This window comes from Rhinopithecus bieti, unplaced genomic scaffold (genome assembly GCF_001698545.2).
Source record: "Rhinopithecus bieti isolate Rb0 unplaced genomic scaffold, ASM169854v2 scaffold_22165, whole genome shotgun sequence".
Lineage (NCBI taxonomy): Eukaryota > Metazoa > Chordata > Mammalia > Primates > Cercopithecidae > Rhinopithecus > Rhinopithecus bieti.
In genome coordinates, this window is record NW_016810977.1 from 1841604 (window position 1) to 1865539 (window position 23936).

Below are 23936 nucleotides of genomic sequence, written 5' to 3' on the forward strand. Positions count from 1 at the left end.
TGAGGCTTGTTAACAAGTATACTAATTTCTTCTTAAACTGCGAATACATCTGGCTTACTCTGATTAGAACAGGACAAACCCTGCCGTCCACTGAATAAAGAGGTGGTCGTTTGTTTCTATGAGAACATATGCCCAGTTGACCACACTCTGTTTTTATCTTGAAAGCCATGGGCTTTCATAGACTGTTTCTGCCAAGGTCTCATTGACAGAGCCTTCTGCAGTCTTTACCTAGTTTCTGTTGTCAATCTTTGCAGGAGCTGCTGACGTGCTGTGAGGAAGGAAAGGGAGAGATTAAAGATGGCCTGGAGGTGATGCTCAGTGTGCCAAAGCGAGCCAATGATGCCATGCACCTCAGCATGCTGGAAGGTAATGGACCCTCCATACTCCAGTATGCATGTATGCAGTTTCTAATGACGCTGTTTGTAAATGGCTTTCCTGAACCCTAAAAATCCCAGCTTTATGTCTCTATGTTAGTGGTTAAGAACATGTCTTAAAGAATCGGTGTCACTGCTTTTCTTAAGGACCACATAAAATGCTTCTACACTCGTTGAAAGGCTTTTCTTGTCCCTTCACTGGAAAACAGCCTCTCCATACTATGGACTCTAGTAGCATTTTGTGTCGCTTGCTGCAGGCCACCTGCTCTCCCTGTTAGATGGATGGGTAGGTGGGTGTATGGATGGACTAGGACTGTAAAATCCTTAAAAGAATGTGTTGCTTCCCCATCTATGTATCTGTTGCATCACTTGCTAGAGCCTGGAACATAGTAGGCACCAGATATTTCCTTGTATCATTGAATTTGGTGCGTAACATGGTAAAGAGAAAATTAGATAAATATGTTTCAAAGTTATAGCAGTTATAATTTTCATAAATGCCTCTGTTTAAGAAAGCTCTTCCTGTGGTGCAAAGCTTGGTTCTTGCCAGGCTACACAGGGTAAGTTATAATCCTGCCCCAAATGCTTTTGCTAGCCCGTGTCTTTATGGGTAACACTGGACATAGGTGCTGCTGTGGGTAATAAGACCCAAAACTCAGGGGCCAAGCAAAACAGATTTTTCTTTCTCTGATATAAACTGCTGATCTGGTATGGCAGCCCTTCATGATGTCATCAAGGACTCAGGCTGTGTTCCAGCTAGCTTCTCTCCATTCTAGTTGTTTTTCTGGCTGGCTAGATCCAGGGTGTTTCAAGACCATGCCAACATTCCGTCTAGCAGGAAGTGGGGAAGAAGGTCAGGGAGGGAACTCCAGATGGGCCGACACTAGCAGTGGTACCCACTGCTGTGCTTACTTGCCCAGAGCGTAGGTACCTGGCTGCTTTTAACTATGCGTGGGGCTGGGGAATGGAGTGCTTATTTTGAGCAGCCCTAGTGGGAGATTCTACTATGAGAGGAAAAGGAGAGAGTGGAAGTCAGGAGGTAACGGGCAGCCTTTGCCCCAGGGCTGGCTTTACTAAGCCCTGGTGGCTTCATAACCAGGTGATAAAGCAGACCACTTCCATGAAGAGAGGAGCAGTAATGAAGTCCAGAGCCTGACTGATTCATGTGCAGAATGTCACATTCAGAGGAGGGAGGGTGCGCCAAGCATGGGCAGCCAGGGACTTCTCCAAGAAGCAAGACTAGAACAGGTCCTTGGAGAAAGGCTGGACCTGAGCAGAATGTCTGGGAAGGATGCTCTGGGCTGACAAAGCAGAGAGAATCAAGACCGAGGCTGGAAAGTAGGTGGGGGCTTAGAGGAGAGGCGGAACTGTTCCAGAGGAGGTTTATGTGGTGGGATGCTGCAGAAGAGGGCTGAAGAGAAGTAGAGGGTGGAACCAAATCTCAACTGTTGGGAAGGCCCACCAGAGGGGTAGAACTCAAAGAATAAAGCCTTGAGGAATCACAGAATGTTTTTGAACAAAGTAAAATATATGTAAAGTGATGTCTTAGGAAGACTTATCCTCTGTAGGATGGATCAGTGCCATGGCGTCAGGATCAGATGGGAAACTCTCATCTAGGGTTGGTTTTGGGGCATTTTAAAAATGTTGAAAATAGTAATAATGCTTTCTTGTGCATCATTTATTTTCTTTTAAATTGATTTGCCTCCCCTTTTCATGTTGTAGGGTTTGATGAAAACATTGAGTCTCAGGGAGAACTCATCCTACAGGAATCCTTCCAAGTGTGGGACCCAAAAACCTTAATTCGAAAGGGCCGAGAACGGCATCTCTTCCTTTTTGAAATGTCCTTAGTATTTAGTAAAGAAGTGAAAGATTCCAGTGGGAGAAGCAAGTACCTTTACAAAAGCAAATTGTTTGTAAGTATAGGCGTTCAGAATTGTAAGTCTAAAGGTAACACAATTGCGGTCTTTTTGCAGGTAGAGAAGAATTGCTCATCGTCTTCAGTTTAACCTCCCAATCTGTCCTGAAATGTGCCAGTCTGAATTGTGGTGGGGTTTTCATCTTTAGTGAATTATTTGCCACCCCCAAGTCCACTAGAGGGTGCTCTGGAGTTTATACACTTAGGAAACTTGCTCTTAAATCCCATATCTCATAACTGCAGGATAAGAAAACATTTCATAAGTGAAATCATTTATCTCCGGTGTGCTTAACTAGCTTTATAAATAAAATAATCATATCTATGACTAAGTTCTTATTATAATTAATTTTTCAACCATAAACATTGGAGTATATGGAAACAGCCTTCCTGGGTGGCTCACTGTAGGCTTACCATGCTGAGGTTTGATGTTTTTTTTCCATTAAAAATAAATTTATGAAATATAAATGCATAAGTAAATTTATGGTTGTTTATAACAGTGACATGTCATTATTAGAGAAAATAATACGTAAGCCAAAGTACAGTTTGAAAGATCCACAGCCCCAGCTATGTGGAGACAGCTGCCCCATTTGCTTGGCAAATGCGGTGATGCATTTTAATTCGTACTTAACCTATCATTGTACTTCTTGGCAAGAGCCACATACCTGCTGCCATTTTGTGACCACTAGCCAGCCTTACCAGCCTCTTTGTGAAACTACATTTCTGCTCTCAGAAAAGCCCAAGGGCAGCGTCATCTCTGGATCCAGTGTGCTTCCATCTAACTTAGTGGGTCGTTTCTCAGAGGCTTATTCATGCAGGGTCGCTGGGCAGGGCTGGGCAGAGGGGACGATTGGGTGGCACTAAGGAGGAATCATCATCCGGAAAAGAATAGAAAATGCCAAGAAGGTGGGTTTCTTTATGGCAGATCTCTTATAAATACTGATAGATGTTTGCAATTTGGACAAGTTACACATCATACTTTTTGTGATGTCCATATATAATGAAATTCCTCAAGTAATAAAACGTCTCCAAGTATGGAAATCTTCTGAATAATAATCTGGAAATCACAGGTCCCAAATGATGGTTTTCATACCATTTTGTTTGGCTTCTATCCTGTTTGAGGTCGTCGTTTGGATTACAGCTTGCTGACATCATTTTAGGTCACCTTCTGACTGAAAAGATAACAATGCAACGTTGCTGGCTAGTGATTTCATTAGCTGGCTTTCATCTGTCTTTAGAGACCAAGCTCATCTGTTTGAGCAGCCAATATATCTTCACTTAATTTATCTTTTAGAAGTTAAGATTCCCTTAGAGGCCACCTCTGGAGCTCTGGATGATGAATCACTTCCTTTGCTGGGGTGGAGAATGCATCAGGGGGACCTTGACTATGGGGGAGGAGCTGAAGCCATTGACCTTTCACTGCATGCTTCCTTGTTCTGCATATATTACAGAGGGACTTTGCCTCTTAGCCGTTAAAATTACCGATGAAGTACTAAAAGCTAATGCTATTGATAAAGAAATTGCAAAATAACTAAGCTGTTAAAGCATCATTTGCCCTCTGGGAAGCTGCATCATTAATACTGAAGAGAACATGGTGGCAGCCCTTTTGCAACCAGGAAAGACTCATTTTGCAGTTTGTTGCTTGTAAGATTGCAAGTAGTCAGATCTTGATTGTCAGATAGGATTTTCACATGTTGGTTTCCTTCCCCTGAATTTTTTGCCTGTTGACCTGCACTGGGGTCTCCAATAAGAGACGCTCACAGGAAGTGAAGGACGAAACCAGTGACCTGTAGCCTAAGAACAGAGTGTCCTCATTATAACTCACACAAGAGCTGAGATCACTAGCAGCGTTCTTATAACCTAACATGGCCACAAGTAACCAAAACTTGTTTCCTTGGTCTCTGTTCTGCATCCTTCCAGAATTTTACTGTCACCTAATTATATAATTGTCTTTTTGTCCAGACCTCAGAATTGGGTGTCACGGAACATGTTGAAGGAGACCCTTGCAAATTTGCACTGTGGGTGGGGAGAACGCCAACTTCAGATAATAAAATTGTCCTTAAGGTATGTTCATTTGAAACTCGAACTGTGCTGTATGAAACATTTACTGTGGCCAACCATGCTTGCTTTTCCGTTGTTAAAGTATACTGGTTTTCATATTATTTTATTATTATTTGTTGGTGGTGGGGTGTGTGTGTGTGTGTGTGTGTGTGTGTGTGTGTGTGTTTGTGTTCTATTCACATTGGTGACTACCTCAAAAAGAGTAGTGGAATAAATCCAGTTTGGTGTTCTGGTGATGAAACAATTTGAGCTGAACTTTCACCTGACTCCTAAAAGGGCAAATGAAGCAAGGTCCTTTTAAATTTCTCCCATTCTTCTAGTCTTGGAATTCATTGACTCTATAAGAGATGCCAGAAGTCAGGGTACAGGAGGAATGACCAACAACTCTCATTGCACACTTGACGTTCTGTTTCAAAAGGAAAAAGTCACCTGGTGCATTTGTGAGGACCTGCGACAGGAAGTTGAGGCTAGCCATACCCACAGTCCTTACAGGGTCCTCAGCTCTGTGGCTTAATAGTTTGGGGACAGAGGGAAAGAGGAATGATTATTAGTGACAGGGTTTGATACTGTTACGATTTAAAATTCAAAACCACTAGGGATACTTTAGGTTATATAGTCTTTGGAGGAGGAAAATATCTTGGAATATTTTATTTGAACTCTTGTTTTGATTATACTAACCTCTCCTGGGAATGGTCAAGAGCTCTAAGTTTGTCTTATGTATTTCCCTCCTCTGTGTTTGAGAAAATACAGATGGAACTTTTGGAGCCATCTGCAAATGGCATCAACGGCTTTGGGATGTTTGGGGGATGGTGGAGCTAAGGTTTGTAGAATATTGGGAGATGAGCCAGAGTGTAATGGGACTCTGGTGTATGAACCTGCATGTCACCCCTTGTGTCTCTTGCATGCTTTGTCATCTCTTTGGAATTTTCAGTGACTGTGAGTTACTCCCCTGTACATCAACCTTCTAGATTGTGTTCTTCAGTGGAAACCATTGTATTCATAAGATCTTTGTTCATTTGTAATAGTGGGTTGTTTTGCAGTGAATATGTGATTACCAGCCTAATGTGTTCTGGCTAGTACTGGCATAAAGCCCTGTTTGATATAAATTGCACTGATAGCTACATTTAAATAACTGTATTTTCTTCCTAAGGCCTAACATTTTAAGGTATACTCGAAACCTGAAAACTTGCAGCTTATATAAACCGCTTATCCAGACTAGCTACAGTGGCAGATGCCAGAAGGTGCTTCCAAAAAATAGTGACAGACACTTTAGCCAGATCTAGACTTTCATTTAGGATGTCACAAAATGCTCATGGTACAGCTGACAAATAAGACTTTTCTCAGGCTTTGCCAGATAAAAGTTTTCTAAGGAATTTTGGGTAATACCTTTCTGACTTCCAAGGAAAAAGTAGAGGAAATGATACTCTCATTAATTTCAGGGATTACTGCGGGGTGTTGGTGTAGTGAGGCTGGCGATGGTGATGGTGGGAATGGTAGTGTAATGATGATGTAGGTGGAGGTGGTGGAGACGGTGTGGTGGTGGTGGCGGTGAAGGTTTAGATGGCAGTGAGGGTGGAGATGGTGGTGGTATGGATTTTGGTGGTCACGGTGGTTTAGATGGTGGTGAGAGGGTAAGGGTGTAGATGAAAGTAGTGGTATAGATTTGGTGATGGGGGTACTGGTACAGATGGTGGCAGTGGTGTAGATGGTGGTGATGAGGGTATAGATGATGGTGGCATAGACTTTGATGGTAAGGTTGTAAATGGAGGTCATCGTGTAGATTTTGGTGGTAGTAGTAGTACAGGCAGTGGTAGTGTAGATGGTGGTGAGGGTTTAGGTGTTGATGGTGAGGGCATAGATGCTGGTGGCACAGATTTTGTTGGTCTAGATGGTGTGGTGAGAGTGTAGATGGAGATGATTTAGATTTTGGTAGTACTAAGATTGGAGATGGTGGTGAGGTTACAGGTTGTAGTGAGGGTGCAGGCAGTGGTGGAAGGAGAGGTGTCATGCTGCTGGTGTGCTGATGGTGGTGGACAACATGATGGGAATGGTGGTAATGGCGATGATGATGTCCTAGTAGTTGTAAAACAAAATTTTGGTTATTTTCACTTCTCTAGTCTGGAAAGGAGAATTTTATTTTTAAGTCTTAAAACAGATTGTGACTACCCAGAGTATGAAATGAACTATCCCCTCTCTTAGCCAGGTAGGACCTTGTATTTAGTACTGTACCTCAATTACCTTTCTCTTACTACTTCTGAAAAATTGACATCTTTTTTCCTTGTTTAGTTTCTTTAAGGTTAGGAGAATTACTCTCTGTAAGTGTAACGATCAGTTCATATGAGAATTTTCTTTATTTCTCAACCATATTAACAGTTCTCCTCCGTTGTTTCCAAACTCTGCCAGATGTTCTTTTGCGGGAACTTCTCTTTAGTTAACCTTCCAAATACTTTTATCAGGCATTTAAATTCCAACTGATTTGTAGTTTTAGAAAAGTTTCTTCTCCTGAGTCACTTACTTTGCACACCCATTCCCTGGTCCCCTTGCCTCCTTCCGCCCCCCTCCCCAGAAGATGTTGGTTTTCCTGCTGTCCTATGTCACTCGGGGAAGAGGGAGCAAGAGGCTGCCTTTACCCATCTTTTTTTCCCTGTCACTACCTGTTAATCATATTAAAGACATGTCCTCTGGTTAAAACGGTTCCTATAGAAAGAGGGTGTTTAATTTTAATGGTTCCCGACATGGGCTTTGATTTTCTGTTTTCAAAAACAGGATACACAGTGAGAAATGCTGGGTACTCCCCGCTTTGTGACCTCACCTGCGATGAGTTATGCCAGTTAGGGTAATTATAACTGCAGGGAATTACGCTGATATCATAGGAGGTTGATATTTTCTGTGAGGAAATTAGAAAGCTGTTAGTAAGGCCCAGAACATGTAGAAAGAAAGAAAACAAAATACCTCCTTTGAGGCAGAGTTTAAGAAAAAGTGTGGATCAAGTGATGCCGTACGTGCTCACTCTGCAGGTGCTTGCTGAGAATCTGGTCTGTGTCGTTCTCAGAGGACGTTTTTTCAGAGTTCTAATGGAGTCGAGGTGAATCTGCCATCGGGGATTGGCAGTTGGTGAGCTTGTGACGTTGGGCACATTTCTTCTGTCCTCACCTCTGTTGCTCATTTATAAGACAAGGCTGAGGGAGTCTCTCACCCACATCTCCCTCCCACCCTGATGGGAGTGGATGACAGCATGCGGGAAGCTCTCAGCCAGGCACAGGGGGCTGGAGGTGGCGGCAGCTGCGCCGCTGTTCCTGAGTCCAGCAGAGGAGGCCACAAGGCTGTGGAGATTTGTTCAGTTTCCTGCTGGCAGTTTGCCCGCTGCTGACCAGTGCACAGTGTTTGCATCAACAGCCTCAGAGGCGTTTTGGTGGCGGTGAGGGTGGCTGTGTTGGTTTATTTGCCCAGGGCCGCTTAAAAGGTCTTGGGACTGGAGAATGATGGATTATTGCAATAGTCAGAGATCTGGAGTAATGTACATGCTATAAAACAACAATGGTTCTGATGAAAACATATTTTTTAATAGTCATTTGATTTGGTAGCAGATTAAACATAGGATGTGGTTGCTTTTCTGCTGAAAAGTCATTTTGAAAATAGAAACTGAAGGAATGCAGGAAACCTGGGTGTGGTTAGCGCAAGTTCTGGAAAGGGCTCTTCCATATCCTAAGCAACACTAACACCTTGTTAAGGCTTCCAGTATAGAGAACAAGCAGGACTGGATAAAGCATATCCGCGAAGTCATCCAGGAGCGGACGATCCACCTGAAGGGAGCCCTGAAGGAGCCCATTCACATCCCCAAGACCGCTCCCGCCACAAGACAGAAGGGAAGGAGGTGCGTGCCTGGGCGCCCCTGGAGGTTTGTGAATGTGGGAGGGAGGGGCGAGGCGGTGTTAGCTCACCCTGCTTCAAAAATCATTTCTCTCAAACATTTTGAGGAATATGTTTTGAAAACTGCCATTTGTGGATGACATCGTTCTTAGTAATGAAACTGCTTTGTCCAAGATAAGAGCCCCTGTTGGCTTAGAGTAAACCTAGGGCTGTGTGCAAACACCTCATTGTTTTGCCTTTCTCACCCCAAGCACCATACAGAGTGCATGTCTAAGCCATGCACATGGCCTTGGATAAGTTATAAAGCATCGAGATGTTGTTGTTTTCTCATTTTTAAAATGGCAACAATCATATCAACTATATTTTATGGTGATGGGAATCCAACAGGATGATATATTTTAAACACTCAGCACAGGGCCCAGCAGAAAGCCTGTGCTTGGGGCAAGGTGCCTTAACCATTGTCCACATCCTGGCAGCAGCAGATACTCGTGAAGGCTGATATGCACCTCGTTAAACAAATCAGTTGCTTCTCCAGTGACTGCCAGCTAGCTCAGCAGCATCAGGAACTAAAAGTTTCTTTGCACCGCCAGGGATGGAGAGGATCTGGACAGCCAAGGAGACGGCAGCAGCCAGCCCGATACGATTTCCATCGCCTCGCGGACGTCTCAGAACACGCTGGACAGCGATAAGGTGAGTCGTTGGCGGCACTTTGTGTATGGAGGGGAATGTGGCTGGTCTCTGGCTGAAGCAGCCCCCTCCTTTCTGTTACTCACAGTTTGTCGTCAACATTTTCAAGCAGTTGATACGTGCCAGGAGTGGTGCCAGGATCCTGTGGTGGGGCAGAAACTTGGGGGATTGGGGTGAGACGACTTGAACCCTGAGGATTCAGGAGAAATCATTCAACTCTTTCCATCCTACCCTTTGCCAGTGCCAAGGGTGTTACGGGACATTCGAGGGCAGCATACTTAGGCTTTTTAATCTTATTCCTAAGCAGAAGAACCTGTTGTTTAAAATAAAATCCTACACAGAACGCCAACGTATGTTTTAATTTAGGATCTTCAAGCTGGACAGCACCCCTCCAGCGACTAGGAGAGACACAAGATGAAAATAAAGAGTGTTACCTACAGGTTCTGGGGGTCACACGGCACCCCCGAGGACAGGGAGCATGCGGGGAGAGAGGAGTCCTTGGGCCAGGCTCCTTATTGGGTCCAGAATGTTATCCAGACAGGTTTGGCACAGGGCGTGTCAATCAGTGGGCTTAGAGCAAGCAGGCATGAGTTTCAGGAGGTCGTTCTGTGACTAGGAAGTTGTCACTCTGGCATATCTGCACAGTCCGTATGAGGTGTGAGTGTCGGCAGGGCCAGTTAAGCAGGTTTTATGTGGCTTTCCCTTAGAGGAGTGATCACCAGAAGGAAGTTCTGTGAAGCAGAGATCGGGACCGACCATGATAAGGGCCTGGGAGGACATGCTCCTGGTATAAGAAAGTCCAGCTTCTCTGGGTTCAGAGTGATGTCAAGGCAACGTAAAATAATAAGAACTCACAGCAGTGTAGAAGCAGAGCTGCTCTGATGGAAGTAGGGGCTGTGGCCCTGGGCTGCCCTCTCAGAACCACAGGGTGCAGCAGAACATAGAAAACCTGCCCTGGAATTGGCAACAGTGGTGACCACTGTGAGCTAGATTTGATTTTTATCAAAAAAGTTTGTATAGGTTTATCTTCTTCAGAAGCAGTCTAGAGCATCTCATGATTTTGTCTGATATAATCCAAAAAACCCACAAAGTAAATTGCTAGTAGAATTTGGATTCCTAGGTTTACGTGATGGACAAAAGACAAAATGTTCTCTGTCAGAGCCAATGGGGAACATTGATCTTAGTGAAGTCATCTGTTCCTGCCAAGATGAGTGTGTTCTGTTATATTCCTAGAATGCTAGACTGAACTCTTTTTTTAAAAATTGACAGTAAATAGGGCATTTATTTATCAGCCCAGAATTGCTGAGCTTCTCATTCTCCAATGCAAGTCGGACCTCATTTCACGAGACCTTTGTCCCCATCATGAGACCCGCGAGTCTGTTCTCTGCACATCATATCCGCAGCCCACTCATTGGTAGGAAGGACCAATGCCCTGACCTCACTGTCCTTGGGAATTGATTCAGACAGAGGACAGAGTCCAGTATTTGGAAGGTTATTTCTGTGGCACATCTTTTAGTCCCAGACTGGCCTTTTCTCACTTGGTTTTGCAGAAGGATTCATGATACTTAATGTTCTAGTTTCTAGGACAGGAGTAAGTAGATTTAAAATATTGCTCTGCTGCAGTGATTTCATTTTCAATATCCTAGTTTAAGTGATTAGTTTTTTTTCTCATTAGACTTTTTGGGTTCACTAAATAATAGATCCTAGGACTTAGAGTGGTTAGAATGACAAGACCAGAGAATAAAAAGAATTTATCATTTTATTTTGTTCAAGGCCCTATGTATTGGCATTCAGCAAATATTTCTTGGCATGTAGTAAAAAGAAATAAGATAAATGACATGTTCAGGCATCTGGTACCTAATAGCATTTCACCCTGAGACCCCACCTATGGCCATTGAGGTTAAAGAAATAAAGTTTGAGCTTGGAAACACTTTGTTAGCGTAATATTGATCATTTATTTTATTTTATTTTACTTTTTAATAAAGTAATCAAGGGAATTGTCTGGTGAATTTACATGAGGCTGCCGCCTGGAGGAAAAGTCAAATCATAGTTGCTCAAGTGTGCGGGAAAGAGGCCTGCATTCAGGGCGTTTCCAGACTGTTTGAGATCACCGTCAAGCCCCAAATCCCGTTCTTACAAGCTCCTAGGGGTCTGCTCTGGATTTACCCTAGACATGAGTTCAAAAGTTTATTCTTTTTGAAAAAAGTAAATTTTTTGAATGAAATTGCTAAAGAACTAAGTGGAAAAGTTAGCTTTGGAAGGTTCCTTTTTTGGAAGTTGGTCTAAGCAGCAAGGCTAACTTGTTTCATCGGGTAGTTTACAGATAAATGGGTGCCTGGGAGTCTGGAAATGACCCCTCTATCCAGGAAGGGGCTCTGGAGTCTCCAGTTCATTATTCCAGACAGAGTTACTGGTGCCACGACTCATCTCCTGTGTGTGGAGAATTCCTTGGCTGATACCCACATCCTCTCAGCCCCAGCACAGCCCTGGCCCCTAAGGCTCGTGGCTGATTAGGATTCCCCAGCAGCTTGAACAGAAATAAGTCTCTATCCTGGAGTTAGGAGTAGTGAAATTAGCATGACTTCACATCTGTTATAGCATAATAGGGAGGGCTTATGTGAACTGGGAATACAGCAAATTATATTTGTATCCAACGAGAGAGGAAGAATAAATCACTACCAGAAAAGTATAGGTTTGCCAAAAAAAAAAAAAGAAAACACACAAAAGCATAATTTTACCCTAGCAGTCCACTAGGGTATGAAAATGTTAAGAAAACTCCCTATGAGATACTCTTATCTGTGAAGATATTTTACCAGCTTCTCTTGACCTCATCTCATGTGTTGTCCCTAAACTTCACTCCTGAGTTCAGAAATCCCTGAAGGGTCTCCTGCCAGTTCCACCGTCACCTCCCTGGCCCTGCTCCTGGGAGGCTGTTTCTTACCGAGGACCACAGCCTGCCATGCAGCGACGCTCTCCCTGGTATTCTCATGGTTGTTAACTGTCTTGAAGGAATGACACTCCAGACTCAGTTTCTTAGACAGACCTGGAGAATTTTCTTAATGCCACTTGCTGAGAGCATCGGTCCTTAGTAGGCTCTAAAGAACAGAAAGGATGAAATGTCGTGTCCTGAGAACAGAACAACAGGGGATGTCTTCTTCCGTTCTGGAGACCTGCATTTGGGATTAAACGGTGTATGAGACTTGCCGATAAGTCAGAATTTGGAATTTGGAGAGGACGTACCCATGCGGCCTTACCAAAAAGAAGGTGGTCTTTTGCTCCCCACGTGTGCCTGCGTTTGTGGGTGCTCTGCTTTTGTGAGGTTTTCTCTTGGCCATCTCCCTCCTTACGCCTCTCCAGTAGAACAGTTGCGGGTCAGTAGATGACTCAAAAATACATTTTGAAAATCAGGGACTCCATCCTTTCCCTAGTCAGTTTGCAAAATGCCCTGTCCCTCCGAACTGGGCTTAACCAGCAACCCCATCTCCGGTGACAGTAATTTTCCTGAGTCTCAAAGGTCTTTCTGCCCTACGTAGTTTAAGCAGCCTCTTATAGCGCAGGCAGATGGATCTGGCAAGGGAAGTCTCTTAACGACATTCTGCCTGTTTGACTTAATTTATGATGTCTGTTATTAGTTAGTTGTTATCATGAAATTTGGTTTCATTTCAGAAACTGGGTGGGGGGATGTTTTTGACTCGGCCTCTTGGAGAATTCTGAAAGCAAAAGTTATCTGCCAGGGCTGTTGGTAATTCTCAGATGAGGCACACAAGGTTTAGGGAGAGTCTGAAGGAGGGGCCCTAGAGACGCTGTCTTTTCAGGGAGCACTGTCAGCAGAGCGGGGTTAGCCGGGCCACGGCCATGAGCCATAGGCCCCAGCAGCACGTTTCCTACTTCGAAAACATCAGTTTTAAAATATGCCTTCTCTTTGTTCCAGAAGTGAGTTTAGTACTGATTCTTGCTGATCTCCATGGTACTTTTAGCCTGATACAATGATCTTATGAAAATATAATTTGGATTCCAAAGAAATCAAGCGCTTTCCAGATTCTTATCTCATCTGTTCTGAGTGCATCTCCCTGCGGTAGGGAGGAGAGCGCTGAGCCAGGCCTGGGGCACTGCAGAGATCCAGGCCCTCCACAAGGCCTCCCAGCAGCAGCGGGCCACAGCCAGACACGGAACATGCATTTAATCATCTGTCATTCTCCAGGCCTTATTATTTCATGCAAGAGCTGAACTTGGAGCTCAGTATTTCTACTAAAGATACATCTTTAAAAAATGTTTTCCCTGTCCTTCCCTTATTAGTCTGTGATTTATAATCATTTAACTAAAATCCATATTACAAAGGAAATAGAAAACATGGGACTCAAACTGTGTTGTAGAGCAAAGCATCTTGAGGCCAACATGGAAAAATGGCGAGCTGAGATGAGGTATCCTGTGGAAAAGCCGGCCCGAGCCAGCAGGGCCCAGGTGTGAGCTGTCTTTCGAATCTAAAGCTGTATGGTTCTTATTTCTAATGAGTGAGAAATTCCATTGAGACTGATAACTTCGTGTGGAACCCCCTTCCCAAGCTTATAACCATAAGTATATGGATTCACATATTTAAAAACATAACTGGTTTCAGTCACAGTTTTTATTTTTTTATTTTTTTTAATTCCTGAGGCAGGATCTCACTGTGTCGCCCAGGCTGGAGTGCAGTGGTGTGACCAGAGCTCACTGTAGTCTTGAACTCCTGGGCTCACGTGATCCTTGCCTGGCCCCCCAGGTAGCTAGGACTGTAAGTGTACACTACTATGTCTGGCTAGTTTTGTTTTCTTTTTGCATAGACAGGGTTGCACTATGTTTCCCAGGCTGTTCTCAAACTCCTGACCTCAAGCAATTCTCCTGCCTCAGTCTCTCAAAACACTGGGATTATAGTCATGAGCCCCACTGCATCCAGCCAGTTTCAGTTATTCTTAGTGAAGCCTTAGCACTATGTTGGAGACATGAGGTTCTGTGTATTGTTTTTTCTTTTCTTTCTTTTTTTGAGATGGAGTCTCACTCTGTCTCCCAGGCTGGAGTACAGTGGCACGACCTTTGCTCACTACAGCATCCACCTCCCAGGTTCAAGTGATTCTCTTGCCTCAACCTCCCGAGTAGCTGAGATTACAGGCATGTACCACCACATCCAGCTAATTTTTGTATTTTCAGTAGAGACAGGGTTTTGCCATGTTGACCAGGCTGATCTCGAACTCCTGACCCCAGGCGATCCACCCACCTTGGCCTCCCAAAGTGCTGGGATTACAGGCATGAACCACCATGCCCGGCCAAGGTTCTGTGTATTTTAAAATTTAGAAAAGCAGTCAGCTCTTTCTGTCAAGTGACGTTCTACACTCCAGGAACTTGGTTGGACTTACATAAATTGCAGCGACGAGGTAATATGTAAAGTGGCTAATGTCAATACATTTTGAAATATGGCCTAATTCAGCGTCTTGAGTAAGGGTATATATCTATCTACCTAATGATGCTTGCATTCAGCCTCCTGAGGTTGTCTTGCAATCCCGCATTCTGCCTCTATTCCCCGCATGGAAGGCGTAGGGCAGCACGGCCAGGCACAAAGGTGCCCTGCACCTTCCCTTCTGACTGGAGCTGCTCAGAGAGGAGGCTGTCTGCCTCCTGGCCAGCCCAGGGCTCCGAATTTCCCAGGACCTCAGATAAATTTGCCCCATGTAAGCATGAAATTGAGTCATTTAATTCAGTAGCCTTTTCCACAGGATGGTGCTGGTTTTAACATCCTTTATAAAGAGCACTCCCAGCCGCAGTTGACCTTCCTCTGCTCAGAGTGTACATGGCAGTGGCATAGCATGTACGACACACCTAAGAGCAGGCAATCAAAAGCGAGGATGTACCCACCAGCAAACCTCTGGCCGCTGCCTCAGCAGCTGGTGGTCTTGGGCAAGTCACCTCACCTCTCTGAGCCTCAGTTTCCTCATCTGTAAATGCGGATGATAGTACTGCTCATGTATAATGTATTTAGATCAGTGACTAGCATGTTCTAAGCAGTGAATAAATATTCAGTTTCTGCGTCTCCATTATACAGATGACTTCCTCCTGCCTCACTCGGGCTGTTGGCCGGCATTGCTGCTGTTGCAGGTTACTGTCAATTTCAGCCTCCCCTTCCTTCATCTGCACACTCGTGGGGCTACAGTGGATTTAGCTGTTGATTGTATTGTACTTGTTAGGAACTGGAAGCTGTCTTAAGAATGAAATGCTGTACTTCAGTGCCTGGCCTGATGAATTGTGGTGGCTCAGCTGCAAAATTCTGTGTGTGGAATGGGCACAGTTACTGCAGAAGTGGGAGAGTCTTGCATAAAGCACCTTTCCAACTGTTCATCATTCATCCTAGCTGCATGCGTATACAGTGACCTCATACGCAAAGGGTGGGTTCATTTATGCTCAGATATGTATTGGCCACCCACTATGTGCTATCCCCATGATAGGTGTTCAGCGCACAAGAATGAATGAAGGAGACAGAGCCCCACCCCCCTGGCAAGCTCTAAGTGAAAGGCTCCGTGTGACGTCTGCTTCCTTCTTTTACTCATCTTCGTTTTCTGGTTTTCTAGGTGATGTGGCTTTTTGTAGTATTTTTTAGATGAGTTTTTTAAGTTCTGACATAAAACCACAAACTGAATGTCGTCTTTGATCATTTCACTCACCCAATCAGAAAAGCAGACTCCCCCAGGCAGAAGTAGAAAGCCTCAGTTCTAAGAAAAGACAGATTTTGTTTAAAGTTTGGTTCGAAATGTTACAAGTTAAGTGTTTGTAAAATAGTAGAGCACTGAAAAGTGCTTTTAATGTGAATTTTACACAACATGATCAAAGTTGCAGTTGGAGACAGTGACCAAGTTATGATTCAGACTCAAAGCAGGTATTTATTCTGGTTGCTGTTCCTGGCGAGGGCCCAGTCAGCTGGTTAACATTAGCTGGTTGAGGTCAGCTAGTTAATGTTAGATCTCAGATCACTGTCCCTCCATGAAAGACAAAAAGAGGTATTTCAAGTTAAATTTCCTGAATAAAAAATTGCTTTGGTCACTCAGGAAATATAGCCAACAGGTTTCTTGGGTTAAATTGTCCTGAGAAATTTCTTGCTTCCCAGAGCCTAGGGGAGTACACTAAGTGAGGCAGGTGTTTTTCAACCGTTCGCTTCTTCCCCACGCTCGTTCCCTTCTCCACTTCATAGTCAAAAAGCGTTTACCTGGCACGCCACGGGGCCACCTGTAGGGCCTGCACAGCACCTCTGGCATTTCTCATTGGGATATGCTAAAAGCAAGAATACAACATTGGTCCAGGTGAGCTTCTGTGAACCCTTGAAGCCTAATGCATGAGAGCTGTCCTGTCTCTGATTTGCCTAATCTTTTTAGTTGCATCTTTTAAATGCAGCCTTTTTTCGTCTACTGTTTCATTCCAATGCATGTATGTAACATAACACACTCAAGTCTTCCAAGATCAATTTTCACATCAGAAAAGCAGTGTGTGAGCAGGTGAGTAGACAGTGGAGGGACTGGCATCCTCAAACACTGTCCTCACTCATTCTTTTCCAGGTACAGTGTTGAGTATGGTAAGCTGCTGGTTTTGAAAACGTTTTTTCTCATGGAATTTTTTTTTGTTTGTTTTAATTGTGGTTAAAAAAATGCAATATAAAGTTTACCGTCTTAATCATTTTTAGGTCCTCACAGGTTTCTTTCTGTGCCCCTAGCGTATCAGAGCCTATCACAGTAGTCCTCCTCTTTTAAACTCTTAAGTGGCAGGTTTTAGTGAACGCTTCTCCTTGGAATTTGGCCTTATGTAAAGCGGCTTTGGCGTTGGCGTGAGCACGGGGTCCTGTTGTTCACGTTAGAACGGCTGCTGATCAGCCCCAGTCTCTGTGAAGTTGCCCTGTGGAGAAGCTTGGGTGGGTGAGAGCCTGGGGCATAATAGCATTTATTACGGAAATTGTTCTGGCTGCCTATAGTTGCCCTTTTTTGTAACCATTGCTAGTAATAGCACTGTACTCTCTAATTCCCTCCAACCAAGTAATCATTTTTTGGCCTACTCTGTGTGAAACCTTCATGGAACCGCAAGACCCTTTTGTGAGGTTTCTGAATGACTGAACTCTAGTGGGCTGTAGGATGTGACGGTTCACGGGAGTTAATACACTTTGTTCTTTAGGGGAAAATGGCTTTTATTAGGCTACATTCCCCTTTTGCTTTTGAATTGCTCTCAGAAAATCGGTCAGAACCCACTTGCAATTGATCTTTACCACATTAGACTCTTGTTCTTGAGGTAGAATTGTTTGCAGCGAAGACTGCATCACCCACCACATGGTCCTAGAGAGCCCCTCTTCCTCAGGCAGAGCTTGCCCCAGAACTCATCGCGGAGCTTGGTGATTCAAACCAGGTGTTGCTGCTGTCTATCGAGAGCCGTATGTTCCTGAGCCATACAGGCCTTATTGTAGTGTCCAGGGCGGGGGTGTTCTGAGCAGCAAAGGAAGACGTGACAGCTCGCAGTGTGAAAAGTCCCCGCCATGGCTCTTATTAGTTACAGCCATTAACTGCATTCGTGCAGGACGATGATATAACATGGTTTCTTTGGAAAACATGAAAAGTAGAGTTCTCTGTTCTGTGTGGTAATTGTTGAAGGTTCACATGCTTGCAACCAGAGATGAGTATTTCATTCTCTCGGGTGAAATACAGTAAGTTGTTTATTTTCAGTCATTCTGGAAATAATTCAGGAAAGGAACCGATTTGATTTTGCTAATTGTCCATATGTCTGGGCCTAAAGAGGGACATGGTGTAGTCTTTGGAGGAGGCACATCGGTGGTGGGTCCCTGGCCCCTGGTCCAATTAAGGCTGTTTTGTTGTCATGCTTGTTAGTCACCACATTCATTTTTTTAATAGTGAAAAGTTGGAAGGTTTTTTAAAAAATCTGTCTTCTGATATGAATCTCACAAGTGTTAATGTGAGTCATGGAAAGTGAGATTTTCACAAATTGCAATCCTAAATTCAATGCATGTGGTGGGAGCCCACGATAGAAACCCATTAAATATATAGAAGCAACAAAGATACTGTGAGAACTCGCACAGAATAAGGTTAGAAAGAGAAGGAAATTTTTAAACTAGATAAATAAAATGGTAACTCTTTCAGCTGGGGGTAGAAATTCTCTGAAAGCCAAGACCTCCAACAGACGTAACATACAAGATAGTGGCTGAATGTGTTTTCTAGTTTGGAGTTCAATTTTTCTTAAAAAGCAGTGACGATTTGCATTGCTTCCTCAAAATAGTTATTACAAGTCTTTTGTACACAAAGTTTTTTTTTGTTTGTTTGTTTGTTTTTTAATTAGCAAACCTGGTTTCAAAGATGTTTTGTAGCAAGAAGTTAAAAATACTGAAATGTGAGCATTGAGGCACATCCACAGGACAGCTTTTCTCTGGGCTGGAAAACAGCCATTTAATCCTCCCCTTAGTGGTGTGGGTCCTCTCTTTTGGATAAAGCCACTTGATTTACTGGGAGATAGGAAGGTTTTAAAATAATTGTAGTGCCGTTTGAAATATTATTCTGTTGGATTTTCTTAACAAGTTCTCAAAAGCCTTTAAAAAGGAATTTTAACTCTGTATATGATTCTTTGGCAGAACATGCTTGATTTTTATTTCTTATGGCCTGTCAAGTACACAGATGTTTCCAATAGTTTTTGATTACTCTTTAAGGGCCTAAGAAATCAGTGCCAGAAATAAAGTCTAGCTTAATCCTCCTTCCTGGGCTGCCCCTCTCTCCGCTTCCCACCCTTCCCCCACCCGCAGCCCATGGCTTTGAGCCGTCTGGAAAATTAATAAGACTCTGGAGAATGAGGCAGCCAGAGGGCAGGTGATGAGACAGTGCACTTCCCAGCATCTGGGAGTGGGGGTTGCTGGAAGAATGTCAGGGAAGCCCAGTGGGTTTCTGCTGGGAGCTTCTCACATGCACTCAGTGAAGCGGCAGGTGGCATCACTGGGGAGCTCTAGCCAGACCCAGAGGCCTGGGAAGGGCAGGTCCAAGGAACCATGGCAATCTGGACCCTCCTTCGGGGCCTGCAGACCGGTTCTATGTTCCTGGAACAGGAAGCACCCCAGCTGTAAGTCACAGGACTAACCACTCCATGTGTGTGGTTCTGCAAGGAAAGGTCTTTTCCAGGCTGGGCCTCTACCTTTGAGCTTTTAACATTAGCATCTTTGATTGTTCAGAGAGCTGTAAAATTTAGCATGGGTTTTCCACGGAGAAGCTTGTAAGATTGCGAAGGGGTTTTATGAAAACTTTCCTTGTGGCCTCGCAAAGCTGATTCACTTTGTCGATACTGTGCTTCATGATGGGAGAGTTTGGTTTTGTTTTGATCTTTGTGGTTGTCTAGTGGACATGTGTTTCTTATTCTGAATATCTGAACTTTCTCTTAAAAGATAGCCTCCTACAACAGGAGGGTAATCAACAGCACAGAGCATGGCAGAGGCTCCCAGAGGTCCTCAGCACAAGGGGGCGGCCCCAGAACACAGCGCGAGTGTGAGCCGTCGGAGGATGCAGACTCCTGGGTCTCTGGGTGTGGGCTTGTGCCCAGTGGAGTGTTTCCCAGCAGGAGGCTGGGCCATTCCCTCCTCGCCTTCTCTCACTCCCACAGCCGGCCCCGTAGCCCGCAGCACACTCTTGTGTGCCTGTGGTTTGTCTGGGCTACTGCCCTTTAGCAGGAGGCAACAGAGGAGAGCTGAGCGGCTGCAGGCTAAGCACAGGCAGAGTGAGCTCCTGAAGCCAGTGAGGAAAATCCAGGCTTCGTTTCGGGTTTTCAAATGCAGTGCCTTCATTTTTAGAGCTATGTGTCTTTTCTTTTTCATTTCACAAATATTTGGATGCTAGCTGGATGCGAGGCAGGCTGAGGAGGAGTCCCACTCCTAACAGCTTCTCTAAGCCACATGCCCACCAGCATTGGCACTGGGGGACTCAGGGTGACTGTGTCCAGCCCCATCTCCGCCCTTCCAGTCCAGAAATGGAAAGTTCACAGAAGAGTGAGGTGAGCCTGCTTCTGGTGATGAGGGCAGACACACACATGTGTAACTCCAGGCATGGCTCACTTCAGAATTGAGGTGCCATGGAGGACAGGCACAAGAGGGACCTCTCGGAGCCAGTGGGGAGCTTAGAATAGAGAGGACGTGGGGGCTTTCAGCAAAAGGGATGGTATGAGCCACTTACAGGCAGGACCCCTCAGGAGGAGGAAGGAGGTGCTTCTGGCCGCTGGGGGGCTTTTGCTCCTATGCTAAGGCCTTTGTGTGTGAGGGTTTTGCATAAGAGGATGATGTGTTTTTAGAAGGTCTCCTGCCAGCAGTGTTTAGGTGGCTTGGAAGGAGAACCTGGAGTCCGTCAGGGAGGCCGCTCAGGAGCCCTGTGGGATCCAGTGAAGTGATTGGTATGGGAGTGCGGAGAAAGGAAGTGATTGGACAGCCGCCCAACGTCTGCTCCACAGCATTTGGAGGGAAGAGAGTGGGGTTTTTTTTAGCTTGAGTGACTTGATGGTGATACTGTTACCCAAAAGGCAACACCAGAAGAAAAAGAGAGTTAGGGGGTGGGAGGGCATCATGAGTCATGTCCTAGACTCTGCACTGGGGGGGACAGGGAAGCATCCAGTTGCTCAGCAGGGACCAAAAGCCGTCTGCAGTTGGGACGCGAGCGCGGGAGGAGTCAACTTGAGGGTGTGGTTGAAGAGCCCATGTAGGGGGACAGTGGAGAAACAGCAGAGACAGAACCTGGGACAGTCCAGAGACCGGGAGCTGCTCTCAGGATTCTTATGTAGGAAAAAACCGAAAAGATTCTTAGGTAGGAGGGATGTTAATGAGCACATGAGCCCTGTCCCCACGGAGTTTACAGTCTGAGGGAACACAAGGTTCAGGCCATCTGAAGCAGACAGTCATGAGAAGACCATGCACTTGTTTTACCGGCAGAGGCCATGGGGTGTGTGTCGTTAGAGAGTTTATGGATGAGCTTCTAAGGACCGGAAGAGTTTCAGTAGGCGTAGGTGGGAGTGAGCGTGGTAAAAGGAGAGAAGAAGGGGAAGGAACATCAGGCTGGAGGAACCGAAGACCAGAAAATCCAGGACCTCTGGGAAACAAGCCAATGTCTGCAGAGCCTGTGGTGCCTGCTGTGTGTTGAGGCCTGGAGTAGGGGAGCCTAGAAGGAATCTGAGGGCAGACCACAGGGCCTCGGGAGTCACACCAAGGGGAGCTCTGGACAAGCAGGAGGGGGCACTTGAAGGATTCTGAAGACAGGCAGGTGTGCTTTGCTTTGGTTTAGAGTCGTAGCACACTGCCTGCTCAGTCCCCTTCTTGTGGCTGCCTCGTTCTTGACCCACGGGATGCTTAAAGAGCCCGCATACTCCAAAGCATGGCACAGCCAACACTGGGTCAGAACAGAAATTTGGAACAGAACTTTATCTCATTTTATCACTGTATTTCATGATAATCCCCCAAATAGCCTTCAAGCAGAATTTCTTTTAGTTTGCCGTAAGTTAAAAAATTAGTGTCTATATAATACCACTTTGTGAGGCAGAAAATAGAATGCCTAAGGTTCAAGAAATTTGGAAGCTCTTATGAAAAATCGTATTTTCATCTGGGGAGCACAGTGATCACACAGCCTCGGAGCACTCAGCTCACTCCGGGGCAGGGGAGGCTCTCCACCCACCGCACGGAGTTCCCAGCTGTGCCTGAAGGCACCATGGCTCACACTGGCTGACCTGTGCTCTCTTCCTCTGTTCCCCCCAGCTCTCTGGTGGCTGTGAGCTGACAGTGGTGATCCACGACTTCACCGCTTGCAACAGCAACGAGCTGACCATCCGACGGGGCCAGACCGTGGAAGTTCTGGAGCGGCCACATGACAAGCCTGACTGGTGTCTGGTGCGGACCACTGACCGCTCCCCAGCGGCAGAAGGCCTGGTCCCCTGTGGCTCACTGTGCATCGCCCACTCCAGAAGTAGCATGGAAATGGAGGGCATCTTCAACCACAAAGGTAGGAGTTGGCAGGGCGTGGGTGGCAGACGCCTACTGGAAGTGGCCCTGAAGGCCTCTGTCTCCGCGCCTCTGCTCCTGTCAATGCTCATGAGCTTTCTTGTCAGCTGTGCCTTCAGCACATGGTCACTGACTCTCTGGGCATTAGCACCTGAAGAGGAAATGAGGATTTCACCCATGATTCAGAAATAATGAGTGATCTCCTCACTTCCAGGGTGGTGTAGTGAGATACGACATCAATTTAGAGAAGAACACTGATTTCGGAACATTCCAGTTACCTTCTTCTGTGTGTCATGACACCTCTTGGAGGCCATCCCCTGGCTCCAAAGGGTTAGTCATTCCGGGGAGCTAATGAAGCTGCAAGAGAAAACAGCTACTAATCAGCTCCCCTGATTAATTATAGGCCAAGCCATGTTCCGGATTTCTCAGGGCCTAAATGTGAGTTTACTGTTACCTCGGTAAGAAACAGGAAGAATTAGGCTGTTGTTTCTCCAGAAATCCGAAGAGAAGGGCAGAGGATTTTCAGACTTTGGCCAAAAGCCAAAGGTGTCCACTTCCATGTTTGCTGATGCTGCCCGTGCTTTTGGAACAGCGGTGGGCTTCGCCTCGAGGAGGCTTTGCGTTTAGCGATCTGGGCCATGCTGGCTTTTAGCCTGTTGCCAGAATGTTTCTAAAGTTGCATCAATATAAGTCCTTGAATTTGAGTTGAAAATAAAGCACAACTCTTCCTGAAATTAGTCTGTTCTGCAGAGGAGCCCTGGTGAACTTAAGCATGCCTCAAATAACACTTGTTCTGAAAGATTTCTTCTGCATGTGCCTTTCCTGTGGTGTGTTCCTTACTTCCTGGTGTTCGCAGTTGCAGGCTAGCCAAGGCGAAAGAACTAAGCATTCATCACACTTGGCTTTGCCCAGAAAACTTCTGGTGGAGGTTGGGTTTTTGAATGTTGCTACGTTGTACCATTTCGTTTTTCTCTATGATATTCTCTGACATTCTTGTACCTGGAAAGTGACTCTCTGCCCCTCACAAACCCTCTTATGCCCTATGTTTACCAAGAAGGTGTTTCTTAATGAGCAAGACCTGCTGTGAACTTACGCCAGCTAGTGGTTAGGGGCTCAGAACTGTATCCATTTTTTTTCCTATTTCCCTTATTTATTTATTTGTTTATTTATTTATTTATTTATTTATTTCCTGTAATGCAAGGAAACTCTTAAGATGGTTTGTTCCCGGCCAGGCGCGGTGACTCATGCCTGTAATCCCAGCACTTTGGGAAGCTGAGGCGGGTGGATTACCTGAGGTCAAAAGTTCGGACCAGCCTGACTGACACGGTGAAACCCTGTCTCCACTAAAAATACAAAAAATTAGCCAGGCGTGGTGGCAGACACCTGTATTCCCAGCTACTCGGGAGGCTGAGGCAGGAGAATCGCTTGGACCCAGGAGGCAGAGGTTGCAGGGAGCAGAGATCGTGCCATTGCACTCCAGCCTGGGCAACACAGCAAGACTCCATCTCAAAAAAAAAAAAAAAAAAAAAAAAAGAATGGTTGTTCCCTTGCAGTGTTAGGAACTGCACAGCAACAGACAGCAGATGTGGGTCAGAAGTAACATGGAAATGGAGGGCGTCTTCAACCACAAGGGTAGGAAGCGGTAGGACATGGGTGAGGTCCTGACCATGTCCACATCCAGGAAACCAGGCAGCTTGACCAGAATCTTAGGAGACAGAGGCCATCATCAAAAAGTCAGGCAATAAGGGATAAGAATTTAGACGTGGAGTCCAACAAAAGACATAGGAACTGCAGGAGCAGGAGACCTCTGCCCCCTGGGAAGCAGAGACCCAGGCTTGCCTCTGCTCAGCCCCACAGTCCTCCCCCTTCTCATGCCCTGTGTGTGAAGAGGGGTGTTGCCCCCGCGACCGGAAAGACATTGGCATGTGCTGGCCTGTCCATGCCAGCCATCCACATGCTTTTGCCCATCCACTCTCTCCTTTTGAGCCTCTTTTCAGTATAAGAGCTGTTCAGA

General features: G+C 45.4%; 1 protein-coding gene across 3 annotated transcripts in view; it reads left to right on the forward strand.

The window, feature by feature from the left end:
- Positions 1 to 23936, forward strand: part of TRIO (trio Rho guanine nucleotide exchange factor) — a 379704-nt gene that overhangs the window by 262461 nt on the left and 93307 nt on the right. For all 3 annotated transcript variants that reach the window (XM_017893310.1, XM_017893311.1, XM_017893312.1), the window contains exons 29-34: positions 255 to 366; positions 2094 to 2284; positions 4246 to 4347; positions 8076 to 8218; positions 8805 to 8904; positions 21680 to 21923. In XM_017893310.1, the coding sequence (XP_017748799.1) occupies positions 255 to 366; positions 2094 to 2284; positions 4246 to 4347; positions 8076 to 8218; positions 8805 to 8904; positions 21680 to 21923 (892 nt within the window). The remainder of the gene's footprint in view (positions 1 to 254; positions 367 to 2093; positions 2285 to 4245; positions 4348 to 8075; positions 8219 to 8804; positions 8905 to 21679; positions 21924 to 23936) is intronic.